This window comes from Bombus bifarius, unplaced genomic scaffold, assembly GCF_011952205.1.
Source record: "Bombus bifarius isolate JDL3187 unplaced genomic scaffold, Bbif_JDL3187 scf7180000009825, whole genome shotgun sequence".
NCBI classification, from domain to species: Eukaryota; Metazoa; Arthropoda; class Insecta; order Hymenoptera; family Apidae; genus Bombus; species Bombus bifarius.
Window position 1 is genome coordinate 538214 of NW_022885359.1, and position 21558 is coordinate 559771.

General features: G+C 34.6%; 4 protein-coding genes and 2 pseudogenes across 7 annotated transcripts; 4 read left to right on the forward strand and 2 right to left on the reverse strand.

The window, feature by feature from the left end:
- Positions 1–101: 101 nt before the first annotated feature.
- On the reverse strand, positions 102–1373 carry LOC117215824 (proteasome subunit alpha type-2). The gene is made up of 3 exons (XM_033462322.1): positions 1268–1373; positions 578–910; positions 102–507 (listed from the first exon to the last, which is right to left on the reverse strand). Exons 1-3 carry the CDS (start codon positions 1306–1308, stop codon positions 177–179), a joined length of 705 nt encoding a protein of 234 aa, XP_033318213.1. The 5' UTR covers positions 1309–1373; the 3' UTR covers positions 102–176.
- A 469-nt stretch (positions 1374–1842) lies between these two features.
- Positions 1843–3585, forward strand: LOC117215828. Its single transcript, XM_033462326.1, has 4 exons — positions 1843–1995; positions 2075–2362; positions 2437–2646; positions 2742–3585. The coding sequence occupies exons 1-4, from the start codon at positions 1878–1880 to the stop codon at positions 3020–3022; spliced, it is 897 nt and encodes a 298-aa protein (XP_033318217.1). The 5' UTR covers positions 1843–1877; the 3' UTR covers positions 3023–3585.
- A 149-nt stretch (positions 3586–3734) lies between these two features.
- Positions 3735–6599, forward strand: LOC117215822 (retinol dehydrogenase 14). Of its 3 annotated transcripts, none has more exons than XM_033462320.1 (5): positions 3735–3866; positions 4707–4872; positions 5611–5850; positions 5920–6302; positions 6393–6599. In XM_033462320.1, exons 2-5 carry the CDS (start codon positions 4740–4742, stop codon positions 6495–6497), a joined length of 861 nt encoding a protein of 286 aa, XP_033318211.1. In that variant the 5' UTR covers positions 3735–3866; positions 4707–4739; the 3' UTR covers positions 6498–6599. The 3 variants fall into 3 exon arrangements, with proteins under 3 accessions (XP_033318211.1, XP_033318209.1, XP_033318210.1); XM_033462318.1 differs by having other exon boundaries at positions 3762–3864; positions 4605–4872; XM_033462319.1 differs by having other exon boundaries at positions 3765–3866; positions 4654–4872.
- On the reverse strand, positions 6304–8484 carry LOC117215823 (annotated as a pseudogene).
- On the forward strand, positions 8113–8672 carry LOC117215827 (nucleolar protein 14 homolog). Of its 2 annotated transcripts, XR_004489223.1 has the most exons (3): positions 8113–8162; positions 8236–8358; positions 8442–8535. XR_004489223.1 is itself a non-coding variant. In XM_033462325.1 (2 exons), the coding sequence occupies exons 1-2, from the start codon at positions 8275–8277 to the stop codon at positions 8652–8654; spliced, it is 297 nt and encodes a 98-aa protein (XP_033318216.1). In that variant the 5' UTR covers positions 8139–8274; the 3' UTR covers positions 8655–8672. The 2 variants fall into 2 exon arrangements, 1 of the variants encoding a protein (XP_033318216.1); XM_033462325.1 differs by having other exon boundaries at positions 8139–8358; positions 8442–8672.
- Positions 8673–10125: 1453 nt separating this feature from the next.
- LOC117215817 lies at positions 10126–13262 on the forward strand (annotated as a pseudogene).
- The last annotated feature ends 8296 nt before the right edge of the window (positions 13263–21558 follow it).

Sequence of the window (21558 nt, forward strand, 5' to 3'; positions counted from 1 at the left end):
CCAATAAAGTAAAAATATATCGACCTTTCAGAAATAAAAAAAGAACTTTTCCATATACACGTCACAAATAAAGGATTAATAACTTTATTTTCAATAAAACATTTCATTATAAGAATCTAGTTTATTCGCCTTAGATCGTGTGAAGATTACTGTAACAACGTAATATAAGGAATTAGTTAAGGAATATTGGCAAGGTAATCCTTGACATTGGAGGGTTCCAATCTTCTGAAACCATTTGCATCACAAATACCAACTTCTATATTATCAGCAGTCATCTGCCCTTCGAATCCTTCTTTCAAAGTTAAAATCGCAGTATGGACAGCATCATCCAGTTCCAAACTTTTGCTATATCTCTTCTCGAGGAATACTTTTCCATTTACAAAGTTTTTGCCCATTGCTGTAGCCTTCCATGCAAAGAATGCACCAGAAGGATCGCACTGATATAAACATGGCTTCTCATTATCCCAGCCACAAATTAGCAAAGAGACTCCAAAGGGTCTGACTCCTCTATAGTTTTGCAATATATTAGTAGTATAGAATGTTCAATAAATTAAAAAATTATGTAAATGGTATTTACCCAGATTGCGTGTATTCTTGCATGAGCGTGGCAACTCTTTGCACCAATTGCGCAGTAGGTATTGGTTCTTGATAAATGAGCTGATACTGCTGTGCAATTTTACGTGCTTGTTTTACTAATAATCTGTAATCTGGACCCATCCCACTGTAGACCATACCAATATGTTTCGTAATCATTTCTACTTTCTGCACGCTGTGTTCATCGTACAATATTGATTTGTGTTTGTTTTCTGTAGCAAGAACAACTCCATTTGATGCCTTGATACCAACACTAGCAGCTCCAGCAGCAACTGCAGCTAAAGCATATTCTATCTGCACCAGTTTTCCAGACGGGCTGTGTAACAAAGTATATTGTGAGATATTTACGTTTTGAAACTTATTCTATATAGATATTTGACGAGTCATTATATACTCCATTGAAATCAATTTGTTTTCAATAAGAGAATAGATCGAGTAATATTAATTTTTATAACCAGCCTTAGATAAATAAAAGTATATGAAAAAATTTGCTTTCTTGTTAATGTATATTCAATAATAAATCCTGTAAACTGATAAATGTATTTCATTTGTAGGTTAGGTTAATGAGAACTTTTACTAATTTATTAAACCATAGGAAGTGGACGATATTAATTATGAAGTTGAATTTATTCGTTGAAGTCAAAGAATTCTTATAAGAAATGACAACATTTACCTGAAAGTTGTTAACGAGAAACTATATCGTTCCGAAGCCATGACAATTACTTTGCAACAATACAGGTTACTAAATACAGTGAAACTTTCGGTGCAAGGTTTGGCAACATGCACGAACGAACAACAGGGATTTTTATACTAGGGATATTTTGTGCTGCTATATAAATTTGTGGTTATACTTTTAAATAAAAATTTCTGTACATTTTTTTACATCTATCTGCTATTATCTATTAAATTCTGCCATTATGAATCAAAATTTTGGAAATCTTGCATTTCCTCGAGACAATCCGTGAAAAATCCTTTTATCGATGCGAAGTACGTGTTTGATTAAAAAAATGATCAAAAAATGATTCTATATAGCAGGATCCAACTTCAAATAAAAGAAAAATGTCAATTTTATGACGATTTTTAACTAAATATTTCGAACGAATACCATCAAAAAATAAGATTTATCGTACTAATAAATTCTTCTACGACCTATATCAATGTATAGTGCAAAATTTTGCACATTGTAGAAAAAGTATCTTCGATACAACCTTGTATCTCTTCCATTGCGTTTATTAAATTAATTTCAGAATATAGTAACACAAATATCTATCATACATACAGAAATGGCCGAAGAAAATAAGAAGGATACCAAAAATCAAGTAGAAGAATTGTACGCATGGATCTCTAAGATTCCACTTTCAAAATCAACAAAGAATTTATCTAGAGACCTTTCGGATGCTGGTAGTTATAGCACGAAACAATTATTCCGAAATTCATTTAGCTTCTTGTAATTAAAATAATAAGGAAACCTGTTCCTTAGTAATAATAGCGGAAATCCTTAAAATGTATTACCCTCGCTATGTTGACCTCCATAATTACGTACCAGCCAACAGTTTAACTACGAAGACAGAAAATTGGAAAGTGTTAAATCGAAAAGTACTAAATAAAATTGATATGAAATTAACTAAAAATGTTATTAATCAGTTAGTAAACTGTCATCCTGGAGCTGCTGAAAATATGTTATTAGAAATAAGAAAGAAAATTATAAAAGATGGAATTGAGCCCCGGAATCTTCAGGACCTACCACAAAATGACTCTATCGAAGAAGGTAATACAAACATTAGATACATATTGATAGGAATTTAATCATAATGTTTCCAAAGTGTATAATACTTTGTTTAGGCAACAATGTAAAAGTTATGGCAAAGTTATCAAAGAAATCAATGTCAAGTCCTACTGGTCACCCAATTTTGAAGGCTCTTGATTGTAAGAGATCAATATTTACACGCGCCAAAGAAATGTTCTACTTTATATTGGAATGGCTCATAAGTTGGCTATACACCTGGAATTACTTTCAAAATATAAAGTTTCAATTAGAGAATCAAAATTCGTGTAAGTTGTATGTATACCTACCAAAATTAAAAGATGTTAGTATATAGACGAATTCCTGTGCGAAAGAATTCCACATATTTTTCTACCTGTTAAAGTGAAAGAAGATGCCGAGGCGTCTAGAACACAAAGAACATCGGAGAATATCAACGAAGAAGACGCTGTTCCTCGTCACGTATACGCGCAATTAAGACGAAAAATCCGGAAGATCGACGATATTATCTGCACTCTAAATCACAAGCTTGCGTACCTTGAGAGCACGATAAAGCTGAAAGACCTGCGAATATCCAACCTAACGTCGGAGATCATAGACAACACTGTGGAATCCAAGCAATTTGCAAAAAACCAAATAAACGATGCACAAACTTCGATCGCATAATGTTCAGAAAAAAGTAAAAATAGAGAAACAGTGCCAATGATACTAAATAAATACAATTACCATAGAACTAATTCGGATACTTGTCGCTTTATTTTTTTTTAAGATGATGTACATTAATTCTCCACGTATGATATAGATATACTAGTTACAATCATAAAATTTTTATGTACTTTTACTTTCACATAACTTCAACGAAACGTTTAGTGATAATTTCTTCGTGTAATAATACTCGTTTCGTATACTCCTAATTGTATATGATCGCTCTAATTCATATTCACTACGTCATAAATATGAATATTTAAATGTTTAAATGTGTGCAAGATTTTTTTACGTTATAATGAATATTAACGAGGCGACATATTATGCTAACGTTTAAAGGATCATCAGTTTGAAACGATTGATATTGGAGGAAAGTGGCACTTAAATAAAAATAGAAAACACTTTATACTATAATGTTTCACTCGACACGAAGTTTTTATCTTTGAAAATCGTCACACTGATCTGAAAAGACGATAAAACAAAAACGCATGCTATTTGACTACATTCGACATTGTAAAGGCAAAGAGAAACACACTTGACATGAACTAACTACGTGAATGCGTATACATATATATTCAAGACGTTCGGGATTGAAAAATGTAACGAGCTCCTTTTCAAAACGAGGCTACGAGAAACTTGACATTAAGGTTTGTAAAAGCCACTCTCTCATCACTGTTCTCTACGAAGAGAGAGTGGGGTAATGCTTAGTGCAGGGTCACGTATCGCAATGTCAGTACAGAGGCAACACTTCGCCAGAAACGGTGACTCTTGAGCCGGTCTGAATGAAAATTTGGTAGCGACTGGTGTGAGTATAATTCAACGTTAAATTAACAGAATTTTTCTGCCGGCTTTTTGTGCTCACTGCTTGACACTTTTAACGCTGTTCTTTTGAAATTCGTCTACCGTTCTCATTCGACTGTAATCACATTAATATATTCTATTGTTTCATTTATTGCAAGTAAAATAGCTTTCTACGCCTGTAGATGAATACAAATTGTAAAATTAATTACTCCATTTAATAATTTTCATGAAATTATATATAAATTTCATAATTTTGTACAGAATAATTTACATATAATTGGAAAGTATGTAAGTATGAAGAAAATGTTTTATCGCATATACATGCGTTACCGTAACAAGATATGCACAGGTGCACAAGTTTCACGAAACGAAATTTTAATATTAGGATACTACATTCTAAAAAGAGTAGCTATTTTACACGTTACTTTGTACAACTTATTCTTTCAGGTAGAACGTCATACTGTCAGTGTCTCTAATCGTTCGCGTTCATGGTCGTCAACTTTTTACTAGCTGCATATGTCGCAAAAGAATAAAATTTCCGGTTCTCAAGTATAAACATATGTATATGGGAAGAAAATTTTGTTTTTCATAATTTGTTAAGTCCATCGAGATCTGAAAATTGAATTAACACATGTTTTATAACTATATTGTCTATGTAAATTTACTTCGCAATATTTTTTCTTCATTACATTTCAATAAATGTTATTATAATATATTGGCAATTTATATACTATCCATTTAGCTCATGTTAGCAAAAATGCTACATTGCACGACGTTGTATCTGGCTGCAGCTGCATTGCTTGCTGTATTTTTGTTCTTTTCGGCGGTCCACTTTTTCATTCAGTACACGTTCGGAGTTTGCAAGAGTAAGAACAGAATGGATGGAAAGACTGTTATAATCACTGGATGCACATCCGGCATTGGAAAAGAAACTGCAAAAGATATCGCGAAAAGAGGAGCGAGATTGATCATGGCCTGTCGAAATATGGAGTCAGCGAACAAATTAAAAGGTTCATCTTAAACCTTACTTTTGTCATAATAGAATTAAATCACCATCATTGTTCAAGTTCTATTGCGTTTTAAATAAACAGAAAGTCCTTAGGATTTGTTAAAGATGAGGCAATATAATCAATTACAAATGTATTCCAATTAAGTAAGACGATTATGTTTATACTATAGATAGACATTAAATCTTTGAAATCATTTGTATTGCTAATTGTAACTTGGTTAGCACTTAACTGCAAAACTGTAAAAAGCTATTTAGAGGAAAAACGATATATTAATATGATACTAATAGATAATTTTAAGTTGTTAATATAATTATAAGTAGAGACTTCCACAACTGTTGCAACAACCTTTGAAACTAAATAACTTTTTTAAAATTGGATCAACGACCTGGGTTTTTGAGAAATTAAAAGGATCAGTTTATTAAATGACGTACAAAAAAGATTTTGAAAAATTGTAATTGCTCGCGAAGAAAAAGGTAGAGATTGAATTTTTCAACTTTTTTATCTGAGCTCGTAATGAAAATTTAAATAACACATATTGAACATTCATATCAGTTATATATATGCTAAAAATTTTATCGATATCAGTTTATGTAGAAACAAGCGACAGGTATCGAAATTTTCAGCATGTATACAGCATGTATATGAACATGTATGTTGGAAGTCGCTATATATTTAAAGAACAAAACCTTCTTGTTTTATATATTTTTTATTTCACAATTCAAATTTGTTGTTTCATAGAGGAATTAATAAAGGAATCAGGCAACGAGAACATCGTTGCTCGGGAGTTAAACTTGTCGTCACTGACTTCGGTAAGAGAATTTGCGCAACAAATAAACCGTGAAGAGTCTACGTTGGATGTATTAATTCATAACGCAGGAACTGCAGATCTATTTAAAAAAAAAGTGACGGAAGACGGTCTGGAAATGACTATGGCAACAAATCACTATGGTCCATTCTTACTTACACATCTTTTGATCGGTACGACAATTTCTTTTTTAACGATTTCCTTCTTCATCCTAAGATACTACTTGCAGAATTATTTTGCAGACTTACTAAAACGATCGAAACCAAGTCGAATAATCGTCGTTGCATCGGGACTGTATTACTTAGCGAGATTAAATTTAAACAATGTAAATCCAACGACGACCTTGCCTGGCTATTTGTACTATGTTTCCAAATATGCAAACATCGTTTTTACACTAGAATTAGCACGACGTCTTGAAGGTTCTGGTGTGACAGCCAATTGTCTGCATCCTGGTCTAATAAGCACTGGAATCTGGAAAAGTGTTCCGCCTCCATTTTCTTGGGGATTAAATTTTTTGCTGAACACATTTTGCAAAACAGCCGAACAGGGCGCGCAAACAACGATACATCTTGCAGTGTCCAGTGAAGTTAGTGGAATTTCTGGCAAATATTTTTCGGATTGTCGTGTAAGCAAAACTTGCCACAATTTTTTGTTTACAAATAGCATTTCTTAAATAACGATGATATTGTTTACTGCTACATATCATTAATTTTAGGAAACCGAACTTCCTCACGGAATAAAGAATCCATCTCAAGGTAAAAAATTTTGGGAACTCAGCGAAACCATGGTGAAACTCCAATCAACAGATCCAAAAATATAAAAGTTCACATAAACATATCTTGTTAATCTATGTAAAAAATCTATGTAATCTATTTTAAAAGCTGCAAATTTTCTGTAATTAAAAGACTTCTAATTCGTTAAACTTTTTGTATGAATGATTTGTATTTAATTATCCCGCAAAGTGATAATCGAGAAATAGTAATACGTTCCTCATATTTCATTTACACATTCTAATTTGATTTAGAAAAATAATAACCATTGATGTTGCACACGCTTAATATTCTATTGAAAATGTAATATAATATAGAATTAGCAATCACAAAAATAGGTTCTTATTTATTTTGTTTAATGTTTCATCGCATTTGAGACCTAGAGTGCAGGGAACAATCTTTCCCATTCTCAGGAAAGAACTTAATTTTGATCGATGGATGAAGATTCAGCTCCAGGAAATTGCCATGCTCAGATACCAATTTACCTCACCTTATAATACATTCCTGATTTGACCATCGTGCTTACAGATCGGTTCGCCATTCATAACAAAATTCGACCATATGCTGGTAGAAATTTCCACCATAGGAATTTCTAGTGCGTCGCTGTTGAAGTATGGGAAGCGGCTCTTTATGAAGAAAAGATACTGCAGATCGTCATGATGACATACACCTGAAGGACACGTAAAACGTTTAAAATATAGCCCTCATTGTGTTTCCAGACAAACGAAGAGTAAACAGTTTTACCAAATGGTATATCGGCGTTCAACATATAAAAGCTATATCGTCCTTGGAAAGCAAGTTTATAAAAGTATACCGGGAATTTCGAATACGTATCGAATAACTTGATTACTCGGTACATAGGAAATTTAGTTATAGCGTCACCATATATCTGAAAAAGATTTGATATTTTGTTTATGATTTCAATGGAAAACAAATTACAATTAGAGCACGAAGAGAATTTGATACGCACATCACCAAGCTTTCTGTAGCTAGCCGAGCTAAGTGGCTGATCGTTGAAATAGAATTATCGTAATTCCCTACTGATGTAATTCGCTCGCGATGTATTACGATAGTACATAAATATGATCGGAGCGAGAGTATTCCAATTATCGTTCAACTCAGGGTACACAGAAGTACTTCCTAATGTGACATTTTCATACACTGCGCAATTCAATAAAACAATTGGATATACTCAATTTTCATATCTTTATAACATATTTATGCAAAATATCTTAATTCGAATACTCACAAGCAGCTATACCGCTAAATTCGACTTCCGTAACTCCCATCATTAAAGGAACTTGATAGAAACTTCCGTGCTTTATCGCATCGGACGGCTGTTCAAACAGGAACGTTTACACACTAGGAACTTCCGGTTCCACAGCTGGTGACCAGAGCACAATAGGATTTCCACGCCAATCCTGTCAAAAATATAATATCACTAACGTTCCTAGTTGTCCAGATTTTTACATGCTGGGTCTATATTGTTATATCAAACGCACATATAAGTCGCGAAACGTGTCCGTGAAGTTTTCTGCAGGTTTTGAGCGGAAACCATAGCACTAGTCGAATCAGTAGGGCAATCAAATAATCGTACCTGTCTTTGAGCTAGCTACAATTGTCCATGTTGCGATATTCCGGAATAAACTATTAGTTTTATAGCCGAAGGACTCATCGCCATAGCTCTGTGAAGCAGTGTTCCAAATTATTGATAGGTAATATATAACTTTCTAATAAAATTTAGTTACTTGTATTATATCCATATTATATTATACATATCTATTTCAGTTAGTTTCCTTTCTTACCCGATCTTGCTCATCTAAATCCATGGAATGCCAAATCTGTTATACAAGGAATAATCAGCACCATGACTTTGACAAAAATAAGAAGAATTACCCTGGCCTAGATATAGTATGTTCAACGTATAATTATATTAAAAATATATTTTCAACAGCATTAATCATAATCTTCTAATAAACATCTTTTTCTTTCAGCTTATTTTCTTCAAATTGGTCTCTTTGATATTTCCAACGTCTGATTTCAGACATCCTGTAACTATCGCCTGTGCAATATTTATGTCTGAAATACTACTTGAATGTCGTATTAAAAATGAAATAGATATTTCAAAGGATCTTTTTATACTTACTCTTATATTAGATTCGTATATTCTATACAAATATGACGGTAAGAAACAGAAGACTGTCTAGGAAGAAAGGTGAAAGAGAAAAATTGTTGTACAAGAATAAAATAGAAATGGAAGGTGCTATGCGTGAAATACGAAGAGACAGAGCTTTCTTAACGAAACTGCAAATAAAACAACAGATTAAGAACGATGAAGAACGTTAAGCGCAAGGTGCAAGAAATCTTTGGCGAAGCTTTAGTGCAACAGAGTGAATTAGAGAAATTAAAACGGTAGAAGTAATAGTAATAGAATAAGCCGCGCATTCCGGAGTCCGTGTATATTACCTCTCTTAGGCAATATTGGTATTTTGAATGATTTTGTGCGATTGTATCAACGATGACTTCGGATATAAAGGACCGTAATCACTATATTAGCGTTTTTTTAAGATTCTTATAATTTCATTAACTGTAATAAATGTAAATAAGTTTCATAATAAGAAAATCTTTTAACGCATTTCGTTTGTGAAAATGATACTGTAATTGTATTATATGAAGGTAATTGCTTATGGAAAAAACTAGTAGGAGGCTTAGTTTTCAAGAAAGACGAGTTCGAATATTTGTCGAGTGTACTTGAATTTGGCTAATTACCGAGTGCAATAAACAGTCAGAAGAAGGTTATTCTGCATGCGAAAATGAATAAAAGTGTGATATAAAATTTGTCAATTAGTTTTTCCGCTTAATTTTCAAGAAAATAGAATTTGAACGCGTTTAATTAAGAATTGTCCTCGTGTACACGTGTGTTAGATTTGCAAATTTATCTTTCTCGAAAGCAAACCGTCTTGTGAATAAATTTTATTCTACATTTCCGATTTATTTTCATATCTAGAATAATCTGATTATTTACTTCTATCTAGTCTGGAATTAGCAATGTTCAAAGAAATTTTATATACGTGTTTCTATGACTCATAAGATCTTGACAATTCCGTGAGAATGTCTTGATTTCTGATTCCTGATAGTTCCGAACTGAAGTATACGTATACACGTGAGCACCGGTAACACGCTTAAACTTGAAGAGAATCTTATCGAATAAAATCTTCGACAACATTGTTATTGAATAACGACGCTTTATTTTAATTTGCAATATCACAAACAGACCGTATTCTGATTTTATAGCTTTACGATCATTGGATAATCTAATACATCTTTCTTTCAATAAGACCGTATTCTGATTTTATAGCTTTACGATCATTGGATAATCTAATACATCTCTCTTTCAATAAGATAGGTTATGAATTCAATATTGTACTTTATATTTATAAATGTACATGATTATAACATTTAAAGAAATACGCTTTATTTAAAAAACGATGTTAATTATGATCGATATATATTTCGCAATAATATATGTTACGTCCTGTGACCCGAACATATGTTCTAATGCATCCTTCGGCCAAGATGCTCAACAGCTGTTTCGACATATTTGCACGGACCCACAATAATCCCAAGGAACCGTTAATTGCCACGTTTAAAATTCTCTTTACGACGATCAAGTCTATGGCCGTCGTAAAATCTAGCGTTCTTCACTTTACTGTCGAGGCCCTTCACAAATTTATAGAATATATTCATCAGGTCGAGAATCTCCTTGTGGTTATTGCTCATCACAGTTCAACATGAGAAAAGTGGACTTCTCACGTACGATACTCGAAGGCCGCTTTTACCTGCGAGCGACAGTTGGTAGAGGGCAGGCAGAACCCATCGCTAGTTTTCCTCCTCGACATTATCGTCATCGTTCCTCACTTCCAATCAATTTTACGGAAATAACACTACAACTTTTCTTCGGTCGCAACATTCACAAACGCTTAATTTAAACGCACATTTAAAAGTTGTTGGAAATAAATAGTGATATTTAAACTGTGAAAATCATTGAAACCACCCCTATTATCTTAACTGAAATAGGTGATCGGCTGATTCGTGGCGTCGATTATCGTATCGAGACGACATCTTGCGACTCTCGTTGACGAGTTACACAGCGAACACGTTTCTCCGGGATAACGGTCGAACAATAAGTTATTACGAAACAATAATTATAATACAAAATTAAAATTTCTTAAAATTAAATTAAAATATTTGGGAGATATATACGTTAAGGGCAGGAAATAAAAATGGTTAAAGCAAAGAAGATGTTATTATCGGAAGTTTCCCAACGAAAACGTAATGAACAAAAGAAGAAATCCTCGAACCCGTTTGAGGTGCATGTAAATAGGAACAAACAAAATGTATTGGGTAGAAAGAGCAAGACAGATGAAAGTCTCCCAGGTGTATCTCGTGCAAAAGCAATTAAGAGGGGAAAAAGAGACGCTTCTTCAAGAGTACAAATTAAAAAACAAGGATAATTTGTTTTTAGATAGGTGCATAGCTGAAAGAAATTCGTGTCTGAACAAAGAAGATAAAGCCTAGGCTAGATTGTAGAACGTAGGAGAGCTTATAAAAAAGAGAATATTTATAATTTGAATGACAACGAAATATTAACGCATAGAGGTTAGACATTAGAGGAAATTGAAAAATTTGATGACCCGAGAAGCGAAGATAACTATAGCGATGATGAAAGTGGAGCCGGCAAACTGGATCATAAGTTTGTTGGTGAAGTTCACTTTGGTGGTGGTATTTTGTCTATATCAAGGTCTGAAGAGTCTAGGAAAGACCTGATACATCAACTTATAGTGGAATCAAAGAAACGCAAAGCCGAGAAGCAGAAAATTAGTGAGGAAGCTATAAGTTTAACGGAGAAACTTGATTCTGAGTGGAGGGATCTCCTTCCAATTGTTTTAGCAACTAATAAGAATGTTAAAGAAAGAACTACCGAGACAAAGGCTGATGATTATGATATTGCAGTACATAAGTTTGAAGCTAAAGGTACATTGTCAGATAAATTAAGATTTGAAGAAGAGATCGTAAAAGAGGAAAAGGAGAAATTGGAAGCTTTAGAAGCAGATTGGCTGGCAAGAATGAAAGGACTTGTAAATAATATAAGTAATGAGATTAAACACAAATGTTGATGATGGTTTTATGCTAGAAACTATAAATGACCAAGTTCCAGCAGATGAAAAAAATTCAATTAAAGATGCAGAATCAGGTTCAAATAATGAAGAGACTATAAATATCCAGGGAGATAAACAATTAAATATTACTGCAATGAATGACCTTATTAAGAAAGAAAGGAAGATAGAGAAAAAGAATTCTGTCAAAAAGAAATTAGCTGAAAGTCGTAACGGTGAAATCTCAGGATCTGAAAGTTCTGAAGGAGATAACTTATCGAAAGGAGTCAGAATCTTGTAGCGAAGAAGAAAAGGAGTCAAACAAAAGCAATATGATAAATGGTTCAAAAGGAAAATCAAAAACAAGTGTTATGAAATTGGATGGTGAGACTAGAGAGCAAGAAATTGGGGATGGTCTTCTAAAAATGAATAACGTCATGGAGAGTGCAAGGAAGGAATTACCTTACACATATAAAGTTCTAAAAACTTTTGAAGAGTTACAAGAATTTTTGCAAAATTACGACGCTGATTACCAGTCAATAATTGCAGATAGTATAATTAAATGTAATCATTGGTCACCGAGTAACACAGATAAAGAAAAGTTATCAAACTTATTTTTGTTTTTGTTACAACACGTAAATGATCCTGTTATAGGAAATGATGTTGAAAGTATAGTTAAAGGTTTCCAAATTATTGATAGGTAATATATAACTTTCTAATAAAATTTAGTTACTTGTATTATATCCATATTATATTATACATATTTATTTCAGTTAGTCTCCTTTCTTATTCGATCTTGCTCATCTAAATCCATGGAATGCCAAATCTGTTATACAAGGAATAATCAATGAAAAGCACCATGACTTTGAGAAAAATAAGAATTACCCTGGTTTAGATATAGTATGTTCAACGTATAATTATATTAACAATATATTTTCAACAGCATTAATCATAATCTTCTAATAAACATCATTTTCTTTCAGCTTATTTTCTTCAAATTGGTTTCTTTGATATTTCCAACGTCTGATTTCAGACAATCTGTAACTATCGCCTGTGCAATATTTATGTCTGAAATACTACTTGGATGTCGTATTAAAAATGAAATAGATATTTCAAAGGATCTTTTTATACTTACTCTTATATTAGATTCGTATATTCTATACAAATATGACGGAACAGAAGACTGTGTCCAGGGAGAAAGGTGAAAGAGAAGAATTGTTGCACAAGTATAAAATAGAAATGAAAGGTGCTATGCATGAAATACGAAGAGACAGAGCTTTCTTAACGAAACTACAAATAAAACAACAGATTAAGAACGATGAAGAACGTCAGGCGCAAGGTGCAAGAAATCTTTGGCGAAGCTTCAGTGCAACAGAGTGCATTAGAGAATAGATATTTCAAAGGATCTTTTTATACTTACTCTTATATTAGATTCGTATATTCTATACAAATATGACGGTAAGGAACAGAAGACTGTGTCCAGGGAGAAAGGTGAAAGAGAAGAATTGTTGCACAAGAATAAAATAGAAATGAAAGGTGCTATGCGTGAAATACGAAGAGACAGAACTTTTTTAACGAAACTACAAATAAAACAACAGATTAAGAACGATGAAGAATGTCAGGCGCAAGGTGCAAGAAATCTTTGGCGAAGCTTCAGTGCAACAAAGTGAATTAGAGAAATTAAAACGGAAGAAATAATAGTAATAGAATAAGCCGCGCATTCCGGAGTCCGTGTACATTATCTTTTTTAGGCAATATTGGTATTTTGAATGATTTTATGCGATTGTATCAATGATGACTTTGGATATAAAGGACCGTGATCACTATATTAGCGTTTTTTTAAGATTCTTATAATTTCATTAACTGTAATAAATGTAAATAAGTTTCATAATAAGAAAATCTTTTAACGCATTTCGTTTGTGAAAATGATACTGTAATTGTATTATATGAAGGTAATTGCTTATGGAAAAAACTAGTAGGAGGCTTAGTTTTCAAGAAAGACGAGTTCGAATATTTGTCGAGTGTACTTGAATTTGGCTAATTACCGAGTGCAATAAACAGTCAGAAGAAGGTTATTCTGCATGCGAAAATGAATAAAAGTGTGATATAAAATTTGTCAATTAGTTTTTCCGCTTAATTCAAGAAAATAGAATTTGAACGCGTTTAATTAAGAATTGTCCTCGTGTACACGTGTGTTAGATTTGCAAATTTATCTTTCTCGAAAGCAAACCGTCTTGTGAATAAATTTTATTGTACATTTCCGATTTATTTTCATATCTAGAATAATCTGATTATTTACTTCTATCTAGTCTTGTTGAGGTTATTCGGTGTGTAAACAGAGAAAACACGTGGATAAATTGTAAGGTAGAAAATATATTTAAATAGAAGTGTAATAAGTAAAAATATAATTTGAGCTGGTCCAGATCCGCACGCTAGCTGTGTTACCTAATAACTGAAAAACCCCGAAGCCAACGTCGCCTGTCTACTGTTTATGGCCTGACTTCGTCGCAGTCTTTTATCTACACGCTGTCGATGGCTTCAGTGCTTGAGAAAACTAAAAAGGCCAGATGTAGAGTTTTCTTAGAAGTGGTAATCACTTCAACACCCTCCCTAAAACTCTACATCCCTACAAACAATTATCTCAAATTTACAAATTATCTCTTAATATTTTCTAACTCTTGTCGTAAATATCTGAAAATTAATTTGTCAATGCCTTCTCAGGTACATTTGCCAGCCGCCTTTCTCTTTTCCATACAAATTAATTTATTACACAAAAAAAACTAGAAGACTAAACAGATCATGTAGAGTTTTTCCTCTTTTTTTTTTGAGAAGTAATAATCACTTCGACACCCTCCCTAAAAACTCTACATGTTTACAAACAATTACCTCTTAATATCTTTTTTACTTTTCAAACCTAACTTTTTCCTTAAATATTCAAATCTCGGTTTTGGCAACGCCTTTGTACATATATCTGCCAACTGCTCTTCGCTTGTTACATACGTTATATCAATTTCGCCTCTATTGTATAAATCTCGCAAGAAATGATATCTTATGTCAATATGCTTACTTCTTTGATGGAATTCTGGATTCTTAATTCATTTCACGGCACTAGTATTGTCTACACATAGCATATACTTAAGGATCTCTAATTTACATTCAAGAAATATTTTCTTTAGCCACATAATTTCTTTCGCTCCTGAGGCTGCACTGACATATTCAGCTTCGGTCGTAGATAGAGCTATACATTGTTGTCGCTTATATTGCCATGTGATGGCCGCATTCGCATACTTACATACAACGCCTGATGTCGACTTTCTTGTTTCTTTGTCGCCTGCATAGTCAGCGTCGCTAAAGGTTTCGAGACTGCCTGCTTTTGTATATAAGAGTCCCATGTCTGCGGTCCCTTTTATGTAGCGCAAAATTCGTTTGACTAATTTCCATTGATACTGGTTTGGATTCTCTAAGTGTCTCGCCGCTATATTTATTGCAAAACTAATATCTGGCCTACTTACGGTTTGTAAAAATATTAAGTTCCTTACGGCTTCTCTGTATGGTGCGTTACAATCATTATCGCCTATGTTACTTTCGTTCCAATTAGTCTCGATAGGTGTAGAAACACTGTTTGCCTCATTCATATTAAATTTTTCCAATATGTTTTCGATATACCTACTCTGATGAATGAATATTGAACCATCTTCTAATCTATTAATTTCAAGTCCAAGAAAACTCTTTACTTCTTTCGAACTCGTAATTTTGAATTCTTTATTTAAATCATCGAAGAATTTATCAATTAAAGATTCGTCTGAAGCTGCTACCAGTCCATCGTCTACGTATATGGTCATCAACATTAATTTGTCGTCTTCTGTATAAATATAAAAACAAGGATCTGCGTTACTCTGATAAAATTTTAAGTTCGAGATAAATTTTGTGAAACGTTCCGTCCAACATCTTGGAGACTGCTTTAAGCCATATAGGCTTTTTAGCAATTTACAAACCCGATTTGTACCATCATCATAACCTTTAGGTTGTTTCATATAAATATCTTCTTTCAGACTTCCATATAAGAATGCGGTTTTAATGTCGAACTCTCCGAGGTGTAAATTATTTTTGGCTGCAATACTGAGCATTAATCTAATTGTGTCAAACCGAGCAACGGGACTATATGTTTCCTTATAATCTATGCCTTCTTTCTGTGAACACCCTTTTATTACAAGTCGCGCTTTGTATCGTTCCGAGTTGTCTGGATTTAGCTTTATCGTTAAAACCCACTTATTGCTAAGTACCTTCTGATCTTTAGGTCTTTCTACAAGTATCCACGTCTTATTTTCATGGTGCGATTTCATTTCATCATTCATAGCTGTTTCCCATAACTCTTTCTTTTCGGATCTCATCGCTTCGTTAAAATCCACCGGTAATTTTTCCGCTACGTACGTTACTGGGTTACCATAAAAATCGGTTCGTTTGATCTTATCTCTATCTCTCAATTGTCTCACATTGTCGCTAGTTCCATGAGGTTGTTTTTCATGTTCACTCTCTGCACTTTCATACGTACATGCTCCATCGCTCTGCGCACTCACATCTTCGCGCTCGACAATTTTCGGTAAACTTAATTTTACGAATTTCGCATTTTCTAGTTCAGGCTTAAATATTACGTCACGGCTTAATATTACATTTTTTACTGTTGGCACGTACACTCGATACCCTCGTCCGTCATCTAAATAGCCTACCAAATATCCTTTGTTAGCCTTTTTGTCAAGTTTTGTCCTTTTCTCCGCAGGTATGTGAGCAAAGCACTCAGTACCGAAAACCCTAAACTTTTCTAAATTCGGCGGTTTCCCGTACCACAGTTCATATGGTGTTTTCTTATCTTGTCTTGTCGGCCCCGTCTTATTTATGACATGTACTGCTGTGTTTATGGCTTCGGCCCATAAGAACAGCGGTAGATTTGGTTTCGAATATAGCATCGACCGACCTGCCTCTATTATTGTTCTATTTTCCCTTTTTGCGACACCATTCTGTTCAGGAGTGTATGGGACGTTAATCGTGTGCCTAATTCCCTGACTTCTTAAAAATTCTTTGACTTCTTTATTTTGGAATTCTTTCCCTCCATCACTATGAATTTCTTTAATTTTATCCTTAAATTGATTTTCAACTTCTAGGCAAAAGGTTTTTAGTTTTTCAATTACTTCTGACTTACGTCGTAAGAAGTAAATCTTTGTGAATTTTGAAAAATCATCTTTAAATGTCAGAAAATACAGTTTCTTGCCTAATGACTCGACTTCCATAGGTCCACATACATCCGTATAAATAATTTCGCGAGGTTTAGTCGCCCGATTGATTTTCTCGTGAAAACTCGATCTATGCTGTTTCCCGTACGCGCAAACTTCACAGAAAAAGTTATTATCCTCTACAACTTTCATATTTGAATTCTTTAAGAATTCTTTAACATGTCTGATGTTCTGATGACAGCCGTTCGTGCCATAACTGCAATGTGTCCGCGTTTGACTCCGCTCTATTGCTAAAATTACAAACTGACGGTATGATAACTCGCATATCTACTTTATACAAATTTCCGATAACAGAACCTCTTGCTATTATTTTCTAATTTTGTAAAAATATGCAATTGGTCCCTTCCTTTGAAATACAAAAATCTATGCCCCTTCTTGCGACAGATCTAATCGAAAACAGATTTCTTTTCATACCTGGTACGTATAGAACATCGTTCATTGTACATGTTACCCATTTGCCGTCCACAAAAGTCTCTACTCTGATTTTTCCTTTGCCGCACGCATCCATGAACGTACCATCGCCGATCTCTATCTTCACCGTGTTATCGAATTCTTCGAAAACGCTGAACCATTCTCGTCGTCCTGTCATGTGATCCGTAGCTCCTGAGTCGATTATCCAAACATCAGGGTTTGCCGTTTGTATCGCTGAGGTACTTCCTAATAGACCAATTCCGCTGTGATCCCGATTTTGGTTTCTAGGTTCCTGGTTGTCTCTACTGTTGCTTCTTTTGTTATTTTTAAAACAGTTTTTGCTGGTGTGGCCTTTCCTTTTGCATATAAAGCATCTAAAGCAATCCTTCTTTAGATGGCCAACTTTTCCACAGTTAAAGCAACTTGGTCCTTGTTTCTCGTATTCACGTTTACTTGACTGCTTCTGCTGTTCCCTTTTATAATTATTACCTTTTGTTACCAGTGCCACCGATGTTTCCTGGTCGTCTTCCTTCCATCTAATTTCTTCCGTCATCAGCCTGGTACTAAGCCTGTCTAAGGTCTTCTTTTCTTCTTCCACGGAATCCCACGCACTGTGAAAATGATCGAATTTGTTTGGTAACACCGATAAAATGCGTGTTATCAGCATTTTCTCGCCAATTTCACTCCCAAGGACTTTCATCTTCGCCGCTATGAGTTCCAACTTTGATAGGTTGTAAGAGACATTTTCAGATTTTTCCCATTTAAAATCGAAGAACTGCTTCTGGACCATATTTAAATTCTCATCCGACTTCATGTCATATACTGTATTCAGCTTTTTCCACATTTCATGTGCTGTCGTGCAACATAAAAGAAGATCCAACGGTTTCTTTCCTACTGAGGTCACGATTAACTTTCTCGCTAATCGATCTGCTTTCAAAAATCTTCCACGAGCGATTTCTTTCTCCGCGCTGTTACCTAGATGACACAAATTCCCTTCACACACGTTGATCAGGTCGTCATCTTCCTCCAAAAGTGTACGCATAACAAAACGCCACTGGAGCCAATTTTCTTCGCCGCGTAACATCTCGACCTTCGCACTTGCTGATTCCATTTTAGCACTATCCCTTATTTTACTAAGCACAACACTTTAACAATTTATTCACTTCACGTTGCTACCTTGCAATTTACAGCCCTGGGCCCATAACCTGTTGAGGTTATTCGGTGTGTAAACAGAGAAAACACGTGGATAAATTGTAAGGTAGAAAATATATTTAAATAGAAGTGTAATAAGTAAAAATACAATTTGAGCTGGTCCAGATCCGCACGCTAGCTGTGTTACCTAATAACTGAAAACCCCGAAGCCAACGTCGCCTGTCTACTGTTTATGGCCTGACTTCGTCGCAGTCTTTTGTCTACGCGCTGTCGATGGCTTCAGTACTTGAGAAAACTAAAAAAGACCAGATGTAGTGTTTTCTTAGAAGTGGTAATCACTTCAACAAGTCTGGAATTAGCAATGTTCCAGTATACTTAGTAAATTTTCAAACTCGATTTTCGCAAAGACGAAGTGTCATACGAAGATTTTATAATTCCTTCCTATTTTTCATGAGGGATCGCCTTACATCCGCTGGTACCGTATATACATGTTCTTCTGCCTCACCCTGCATAAACCGATGCAATCTTAAGAATAAAATATATATGAACAATATATATGTGATATCGTGATATAATGTATTTACAAGGAATGGACAATAGAGATGTTAATCGGACAGAAAAAGACGATTGTTGTTCAACCTGAACTATTCACACCAAACGTACAGAAAACAGCACAACTAAATAACTAGCTAACGACTCCGACTCTCACAAAATGCATTCAACACTCTCTCGGCAACGCCACTCGCAACCTCTGTCTCCGCTCAACTCGCACTCGGCTCCTCGACTGACTCTCTGGCCGTTGTCGCATTCTGTTGTCTTTTCCTAGGCACACGTGTTCTGCAGACGCTCGTAGCCAGGGTCACGTAGGTCTTTTCTACGAAACTATGCACTTGAAAAGACCGATGACATATTGATGGACCCGACGGCGCCTCGGCTCTCGCGACATTGTTCATGGTTCGCCCGATATCTCTTGGGCTTTTCGCCCACGATACTACATATATGTAATAAATGGTTTCTAGAGATACATTTCTTACTATTTACTCTGTCCTGTTTATTTAAGATATTATTGTTCTAAAATGATTAAAATGAATCAAATAATCAGCTGGATCGCGAAAGCTTATGAAACTTTTACCAACATGTAACTTATACTTTTGTAATAACACCGAATCCGATATAATTTTTTTATGTTGGGAGATCCTCATGGTCACCCCGTCACTGTTCTGGGGGTAGTGACGGGATAGTGTCAGACTCTTACCGACTAAAACCGCACGGGAAAGGGGAAAAAAGATATAGTAAACGGTTAATTTCTCTTTTAGTTACAATTAGTTTCACTATTGCATGATTTTGTCATTCTCATACTTGCCTATCTTATATAGAAAATTAGATATGAACTTTTCTGTAGAATTGTACAATTAAATAAGTTCTTGTAGCATGGAACTCAATAGATTCTTGTCTATGCTAGTGTGCAACCAACCATTGCAGATCCCTAACTCTAAGCTTAAATACATAGGTATATACATATATGCTAGATTACAACCAAACAGAGCAAGATCCCTAATCTTACAGATTCTTGTGTATGCTAATTTTACTTGAACTGAGTACTCCATAGCATGGTGTAATAGTAGTATGGGAACAACTAGAATGATAAGCTTGAAATTGTCATTTATCTCTCTGATATTAGTTACCGGTCGAAAATATACTTTGTACAACGGTAAGTGCTAATTTGTATTGAAATCGGTCTGGAAAGATTCCACAAAGACAGGCAGGATAATTGTGCAACGGAATCTTTTGACTTTCAACGAGTAGCAAATTGACATGCTTGTCCATTTTCACACGGATAAATCATCTTGTTTTTTCATCCGTAAATGTTTATGGACATATGGTTACGTTTTTTAAACTTGTCAATGCGATTTAGCGACAAAGACGGTTGCAGTCAGTGCAAAACACGCTCACAAAATGGACACACATCACCACCATATTTGACATTGATAACTGCTTTTTTCAATTGTGCTGCCTAAGGTAGGGAGTGGCTGTTACCTAGCTATAGAGGTTGGTGCTTGTTGCTATTTACCAATAGATACAATATCCTCGAAACAGCCCAACTATCCTCTCGTTCCGGAAACTCCTTCACCGATGCCTAGGGGCATCATGTCCTTAAATACCACATGCGTAAATCGGATGATGCGTATAGCTCATGATTTTGTGTTAGAACTCTTCACCGAAATCCTGTTTCGTAACGCAAATTCAGCTTCAAATACGACATTCATTTACAAAGACAAGTGTTCATTAATAATGTTCATAACACGTTTGATGACTAATTCGCCTCGCGTGTTGAAGAAAGTAATACGGGTTGATATGTTCTACGTTAAACAACGGATGTGCAAAAAATATTTACGTATCAAAACGTTCAAATTCTTTAAATTACAAATAACTAATGTTATCGCACGTTTTGCACGAATAGGTATTAGTTCATTCTCCTGTTTAGACTGATATTTGATAATCAGCTTTATACTCGCATTGTAATTTTTACTATTCATGGTACTCGTTCGCACAGACGCTGCCAACGATGTCAACAGCTTAAAAATGTGTCTGGCGCAATCCATGTTTGCATTAGAAAAAAATGTCTTCGTCGCATTAAACGTTCATCTTTTCTTTGGATCATGCCCAACGCAAAGCTTACACCATATTAAATACTCTATAGGTAATTTCGGTTTTTTATAATCACATGATGCATCGAAAATGTGGCCAACGTTATAACTGCTTCGCTCAAGACTTGGTGATCACTTTATAGATATTACACGTCTTCGTATTTCTTGCCACAACAATCCAAGTGATTTGAGCTATTATTTACAATGATAACTTGTTTTTCGCTGTTTTTGATTGGTCGCTGAACTTGAACAAAGCATCGCCTGAAACTCTTTCGGTGCTATATACAGGCTCCGTTCACTTTAGATTACCCGAAACGTATGCGGAAGAATAGGGAAGAAAGGAAAGAGATATTTCGATCTAGCAGAATTGAATACAATTTTATTCGTAAGATTAAGGTTTGCCGCTTGACGGAAATCTTGGAAAGAAGAAAAGAAAGAGGAAATGAAAGAAAGGTA

Bases quoted from the DNA above. Each gene is read 5' to 3' on its own strand.
- LOC117215827 (XM_033462325.1), top strand. From the start codon at position 8,275: ATGGAATGCCAAATCTGTTATACAAGGAATAATCAGCACCATGACTTT. The intron at 8,359-8,441 runs GTATGTTCAACG...TTTTTCTTTCAG, and splicing joins ATTACCCTGGCCTAGATATA to CTTATTTTCTTCAAATTGGT.
- LOC117215824 (XM_033462322.1), bottom strand. From the start codon at position 1,308: ATGGCTTCGGAACGATATAGTTTCTCGTTAACAACTTTCAG. The intron at 911-1,267 runs GTAAATGTTGTC...TTTGTTACACAG, and splicing joins TTCTCGTTAACAACTTTCAG to CCCGTCTGGAAAACTGGTGC. The intron at 508-577 runs GTAAATACCATT...GCAAAACTATAG, and splicing joins CAAGAATACACGCAATCTGG to AGGAGTCAGACCCTTTGGAG.
- LOC117215828 (XM_033462326.1), top strand. From the start codon at position 1,878: ATGGCCGAAGAAAATAAGAAGGATACCAAAAATCAAGTAGAAGAATTG. The intron at 1,996-2,074 runs GTAGTTATAGCA...CCTGTTCCTTAG, and splicing joins TAGAGACCTTTCGGATGCTG to TAATAATAGCGGAAATCCTT. The intron at 2,647-2,741 runs GTAAGTTGTATG...TACCTGTTAAAG, and splicing joins ATTAGAGAATCAAAATTCGT to TGAAAGAAGATGCCGAGGCG.
- LOC117215822 (XM_033462318.1), top strand. From the start codon at position 4,608: ATGTTAGCAAAAATGCTACATTGCACGACGTTGTATCTGGCTGCAGCT. The intron at 4,873-5,610 runs GTTCATCTTAAA...GTTGTTTCATAG, and splicing joins GTCAGCGAACAAATTAAAAG to AGGAATTAATAAAGGAATCA. The intron at 6,303-6,392 runs GTAAGCAAAACT...CATTAATTTTAG, and splicing joins AATATTTTTCGGATTGTCGT to GAAACCGAACTTCCTCACGG.